This window comes from Gymnoscopelus microlampas (assembly GCF_963454915.1).
Source record: "Gymnoscopelus microlampas genome assembly, chromosome: 24".
Taxonomy (NCBI): domain Eukaryota; kingdom Metazoa; phylum Chordata; class Actinopteri; order Myctophiformes; family Myctophidae; genus Gymnoscopelus; species Gymnoscopelus microlampas.
The window spans coordinates 21,331,309-21,338,160 of record NC_139961.1 but is presented as its reverse complement, the minus strand read 5'-3'; the positions used below and the strand labels follow the sequence as shown (position 1 = coordinate 21,338,160).

The 6,852-nt window shown below is 46.5% G+C and overlaps 1 protein-coding gene across 1 annotated transcript; it reads right to left on the bottom strand.

The window, feature by feature from the left end:
• Window positions 1-1,114: 1,114 nt before the first annotated feature.
• Window positions 1,115-2,632, bottom strand: LOC311040480 (heat shock 70 kDa protein 14-like; the record flags this gene model as incomplete). The annotated part of the gene is made up of 1 exon (XM_084050793.1): window positions 1,115-2,632. One exon carries the CDS (start codon window positions 2,630-2,632, stop codon window positions 1,115-1,117), a length of 1,518 nt encoding a protein of 505 aa, XP_083906919.1.
• Window positions 2,633-6,852: the final 4,220 nt, after the last annotated feature.

Below are 6,852 nucleotides of genomic sequence, written 5' to 3'. Positions count from 1 at the left end.
CGACGACCAAGGTGTGGATGTGTTGGCGAACGTCATCCTCGGTGACGACCTGCCAGTGTTAGCTCACGGAGGACGCGCTGCGGTGGGCGGCAGTAGAGGCTCTGTAGAGATCAATCCCAGAGACACGATGGTTCAGATGGTTGTATGCAGGGATGGAGGCTGGATGGCAAAAGTAGTTGCTTCACAATAATTGTATCCATGTATACGTTGGTTATTAAAAAATAGCAGATCTACAAAAACTCACAGCGCATCACTTCGTGCCGCGCTGCCAGCTTGTACATCTGCTATACATTTTTTTTAAAATATATATATATTGAAAATGTTTGGGAATAATTTCATTTCTTTTTAACACACATCTTCTTCTTGGGGTCCCTGGCACAAACACTTGTCAAATGGGGGTCCGCGTGCAAATACATATCAATTCAGGGGTCCTTGACATGAAAAGGGCTGAGAACCACTGCGCTAGACATGGCCACCCAGGCACATCTCGACGTCCTAGGTCCCAGGGCTGCTGCAGGGAAAGTGGTGCTGACCATGTGATCATGAGCTGTGGTGGACAAAGTACTCAACCACTTGAGTCCAAGTATAGATGCTCCTGGTCAAATGTTACTCAGCTCAAGTGAAAGATGCTCTGTCAAGTTTGTACTTGAGTTACTGGAGTACTTGTGCTTTTAAAAGTACTTAGGTATTCAAAAGTATATTTTCTTATTATTCTCAATCTATTGCTGTATATTATACATTTGGAAATGTTCCTCAAAAATGTGAAGATTTTCCAGAAAGTTTCCAAAAATACAAGTAATTGTGAAAAGGACAGATCTACAAGCTCATAACGCGTTGCATCGCGTTGTGTAACAAAGTTAAATTAATACTGAGGATTTTACAGTGTAGATTGGGGTCGCAGAGAAGTAAAAAAAAAAGGGGGTCTGTGGGCGTGGCCTAATCACACCGAGGGTCCTTGAAATTCTAAATATTGAAAATCACTGGTGTAATTTATTAGGGTATATTATTACAATAGAAGTGCAAATAAGAAGAAATAAACAAGACGTGGTCTAATAACGGCATGGCATCCCTGTGGGTGTTGCGTGCATACGGGCTAACTCAACACATGGTTGTTTCAAGACGCTGCTGCAATGGTGATGGCCTCCGACCTGCCACTGTTCTGGTCTACACAGGAAACGTGGAGGGAGCCGTCTCTATTCATGGTCAGCACTGCATCAACGTTATGATTATCCTCCTCAGGCTCCAGGTCACGCAGGACAATCTTGGCTAGTCTCTCCGGCTGCTCTGCGATTCGCTGGTACAGCTCCAGGCAGAGGGAGGACAGTTGGCCCCGCCCGCTCAAGACGTGACAGCGGCGTGCGGGGAGGGGCGTGCCCGACGGGAGGAGCACGCTGAACACCTCGGCCCCCGATTCGTGCAGCTCCTTCACCAGGATGTCGGAGGCGCAAGCGTCCACGGTGACGGACTCCTCCTCCAGGGAGGGGCCATCTCTGCCGACCAATAGGCCCGCCTCGAGGGCGGCGCCCACTGCGATGATCTCATCGGGAGGGGCGGAGCTTAGCAGCTCGACATCGGGCAAGAGGTCGCGGATCATCTGCTGGAGACGAGGGATCCTGGCCGAGCTGCCACAGAGGACCACCTTGTTGATGTCACCGGCGGAGAGGCCGGCCTGCTCCAGCAGGGCTCTGATTGGCTGAATGCTCTTGTTGAACAGCGACGAGCAGAGAAGCTCAAAGCGGGCCCTGGAGACGTTACATTCAAAGTCCCTGCCGTCATGAAGAGAGTCCACGAAACAGTTGGCAGAGCCCAGCGTGGACAGGGAGTGCTTGGCTCCGTCGGCGCCGTTCATCAGTTTCATCATGGCCCGAGCGTTGCCACTCACGTCCTGCTTAAATGATCTCTTGAACTCGGCGGCTAGGTGCTGTGCCAAGGCCCGTGTGAAGCTCTCTCCTCCGATGCTGTGGTCGGTGTGCGTGTCGAGGACCCGGAACATTCCGCCGTTCACTTGCAGAGCCGTCACATTCAGAGAAGTCCCGCCCAGCTTGTATACCAGCACATGGCTCTTTCCCGACGGGCAGTCCTGTCCGATGTCGTACGCCAGAAGAGCAGCGGCCGGTTCATGGATGAGTCTCAGCACGTGAAAGCCTGCGGCCTCCGCTGCCTCCCTCAGAGCATTCTTCTGCGCTTGTGCAAAGTCAAAGGGAACGGTGATGACGGCCTCTGTGACATCCGAGCCCACGGCAGACTGAGCGGTTTCCTTCATTTTGTGGAAGATGAGCTTGGCGACCTCCTCCGGTGCAACATGTTTGGTTTTGCCTCCTGCTGTGATCTCATAATGCGGCGTCTCCCCTTTGTTAACCACTGGACATTTACTCTCTGCTTTGTGTTTCTGTGTCTCGGAGTCATCAAAGCTTCTGCCCAGCACCTGTTTAACTTTGACCACAGTGTTAGCAGTGTTGTGCACGCGGCCCTGCTTCGCTGCAATGCCTACGATCTGTTCAGTGTCCCTGTATCCCACCACAGCTGGAGTCACCCTGTCACCTGCATCATTAGCAACTACATCAGCTCGGCCATCCTTAAATACCGCTACACACGCACACGTGTAACCGAAGTGCACTCCAATCGCGGCCATTATTGAGGAAATAGATATGCGGTTGCGTTCTGTATAGTAGTAGTAGTAGTAATAGTAGTAGTATAGGGCTTAAATAGTTAAAACAACTATAACCATGTTGCCATGGTTGCCATGGAACTCCATATTTGGCCACCTCCATATTTGGGCAAGACCCACACAGAACTCCGATTTGGGCATGGCTGACATCATAGTGACGACATTGTGAGCATCGAGGCAGCTAGCTTAAGACCGGCCGCGCAGAGCACACAACTCTTGTTTTACGCAGTGATTTGGTGGAATTCCTGTGAGAAATGTATTGGACGGTGCACCTGAAAGGAGAATGCATGACATTCAATCATGCCTCTGTAACAGTGGGACACAAGGTGTACTGCTTTGGCGGGTTCGGCTGTGGTGCGTACAACCTGGATCTGATCATTCTGCGTGTCTTCAACACAGTGTCTTTGCAATGGACGAATTTGCCCCCAGTGACGACTGGAGAAGTAAAACATCCCTTTGAGGAGATTCCCCCGAATCGCCGGCGCCACACAGCTGTGCTGATAGAAGATATCATCTACATCTGGGGGGGACTGCCGTACCGCGTTGAGCTTTATGCGTTTGATGTCCACACCCACGGATGGTTTAAACCGGAGAGTTTTTATTTGGGACTATTCCAGAGGCGAGGTGGGGCCACTCAGCTTGTGCCTTGGGGAAATTCATGTATATCCATGGAGGTTACAAAAGGGGAGGTGGATGCACTAATGACCTCGACATGTTGGACACAACCACAATGGTCTGGTCTTTAATTAACACCAACAAAGGCATTCCACCACCTGCCTCATCAAGTCACTCTGCCACCATCATTGGGACACAGATGTTTGTATTGGGGGCAAAGAGCTTCAGGACAACAACAACATCAGAGTGTTTGACACAGAGACAAACTGCTGGCTCAGCACGCCTTCTGCACAGCTTCTTCCTGAAGGCCATTCAGCCTTTGCCTACAGCGGAGAGCTGTACATATTTGCTAATGAAAAATGTAATTGGAAGTTAAATGACATACGGAAATTCAATCCAGAGACCTTCTCCTGGAGAAAGGTTAAGCCCAAGGGGAAAGGGCCATGTTGGATATATAGCATGTGCTGTTGCATTGTGGGAGATCGCGTTGTCTTTGGGGGATGCACATTTGACGAACTGGACCAACTGTACATCTTAGACTTGAGTCCTAGTCTGAAGACGCTGTGCAAGCTTGCATTCATTCAGTATGGTCTGGATCAGTCGGCACTCCGACGGCGTGACATCAGGTCTGAGCTGGCAGCCATGAAAGCAACATAAAAAGAAGACTGCCTTGAAAAAAAGATTTAAAAAACAACTGGCCCATCAACTCTATGTCAACGCTTCTCAATGCCGGGTCCGGGGACCACCAGCGGTTCAAAGGACCCTTTAACTGCCAGTATATACATTAATAAACTCACCCACTGCCAGCGATTTTTGTGTTTTATAACCTTTTCAATTAGTCACAGAATATTTATCTCCAGTATGATCGATCCCCTCATGATTGCTAATCACTGAGGGTTTCACTGTGTGGTTTCACAAATGTCAACGAGGTCATCTCGACCTCGTTGACATTGTCCGCCTTTGAAAACAGCATGTCTCGACCAAAAATACATAGCAAAAAAAAAATCACACCCAGTGTGAAGTGGGCGGTGTGTGGTCATCACAACATGACTCACTTAAAAAAAAACATAAATGTTTTTTTTTAAGTCCATACTGCTATTCATAGGGCTGCACATGTGTCATGTGTTTCGCTAGCCAATCACAGTCCTGAATTTGCAAAGTCAACCAATCACTTTACATTACATTACATTATTACAGCTAGTGGTGATGACACTAGCTGTAATGTGATTGGCTGACTTTGCAAAAGTATAGATTTGCATTGACTGTGGAAGGGTTAGGGCTGTAGACTGCGTTGTAGACTATTGGCCAATCACGGTGCAGGATTGGTCAGTGTCCAAACCTCACTTATAGGGGGCGGTTACACCGCCCCAAAAAGTACACAGGAGCCGAGATACAGCATTTTTAAGTAATAAGGTAACCAGGAAGTGAATGGAGCAGTAAATCTTCGGATTGCGTTATCTCTGGTTCTGTGTGAAAAAAACGTAAAGCCCCCCCCCCCCCCCCCCCCAAAAAAAAAACACGTCTAACGCGTCAATGGCCAGGCCATGTGGACCAAGTACCAATTGACTCAAAAACGCGTCCATGGCAGTAAAAGAGTTAAAGGTCTGTAACTCTGTAGAAAAAGAAGCAAATGGACCCGCAAGGTTTCGATGAACACTGAGGACTTTACACTGTACTTTGGGGTCCTACAGATAATAAAAAAGTAGCAAATGGGGGTCTGTGGTCTAACGCCTATCAAACTGGTGGCCCGTGAAGTGAAAAGATGTTGAGAATCACTGGACTAAACCATAGTGGAACCCCAGAGTACACTGTAAAATCCTCACTAAAGCGATGCGACGCATTGTGAGCTTGTAGATCTGCTATTTTCACAATATTTTTTATACATTTTTAACTAGTGAAATGGGACATTATGCACAATGACTACTTTAACTTGTGTACTTAAATATATTTTGATACCAATACTTTTGTACTTGTACTCATTTTTAATTATGGACTTTGACTTGTCACAGAGCATTTCTACATTGCAGTATTGATACCTTTACTTTAATAAAACATGCGACTACTATTTCCACCACTGGCCTCAAGAAACTAGGACACCAGGTAGACAATGAACCTATAGAATCTGTCTGAACAACATGCTAATCTAAATAACGTTCTGTAACATTGAAACTATAGGATACCATACATTCATTCGTTGTTAGATAAAGCCATACTTTATTATCCTTATCCTTATACAGTATATCTTTACAAGCAAAAACAATTGATGCGCTCCAACTCTGGACGGTGCCAGCTGCACTGCAGCATCAGACAACATTCCTCTCTGCCATGTGTGATTTTGTTGTCACTCTTTGATGGCACGCACATCATGCTGAACGATGGCGTGTGTGTGAGTGTGAGAGAGACTGCAGTGGTGGAATGTAACTACATACATTTACTCAGGAACTGTACTTGAGTACAATTTTGAGGTGCTTTTACTTTACTTGATTTTTTTTCCTATACTTCTACTTTACTACACCTCAGAAGCAACTATTGTACTTTTTACTCCACTACAATTATGTGAAAACTTTAGCTACTTTGCGGATTTAGATTATTATTACAAAACGTACATTAACCACTTGAGCCCGATTTTGTATTCATACTCAAACATATGAGTACTTTTACTTTGGTACTTGTAAATGCATTTTCATGCCAATACTTTTGTACTTTAACCCATTGAGGCCTGAGGTTCCGATTCTGCAAAATGTCCTCTAAATCTTAAAGTTTTTTTGAAAAACGTATGTTTCTATATCAGTGGTTTTCAAACTTTTTCATGTCAAGGACCCCCAAAATGATATGAATTTGGCCGCGGCCCCCCATCTCAAAATGTTTTGTTCCAGGGACCCCCAGAAGCAAATATTTGAGTTAATGTTTGCTTTAAAAGAATAATATATATTCAAAGATTTGCACACATTTTCACGATTCTTTCAAAAATAGCAGATCTACAAGCTCATAGCGCGGCACTCGGTGCTGCGCTATGAGCTTGTATATCTGCTATTTTTGAATAGCTAAAGTATAAAATAATGCTTTTCAGCAGCTTTTGAATGCAGGCCTTTTTACTTGAGTATTTCTTCCACCATCGAGAGAGAGAGAGAGAGAGAGAGAGAGAGAGAGAGAGAGAGAGAGAGAGAGAGAGAGAGAGAGAGAGAGAGAGAGAGAGAGAGAGAGAGAGAGAGAGAGAGAGAGAGAGAGAGAGAGAGAGAGAGAGAGAGAGAGAGAGAGAGAGAGAGAGAGAGAGAGAGAGAGAGAGAGAGAGAGAGAGAGAGAGAGAGAGAGAGAATAACACACACGATAGCGTCTCTGAGAGAATGCAGGCGCTTCCTTTCATGTGTTGCCTTTTGTGTCGGAGGAAACCGCAGCGTGTTTGAGGTCTGCAGGAACCTAACAGACTCCAGCTGGGAGGTTGGGATCGTAGGCACACTGATGGAGCCACTCTCCTCAAGACAAATTGGATCTGTTTGATCCCGCGTCTCACCTCCGCTGCCTGCCTGTCTCTCCCGTAAGGCGAGAGGGCTCTCTCTCTGTGTGTGTGT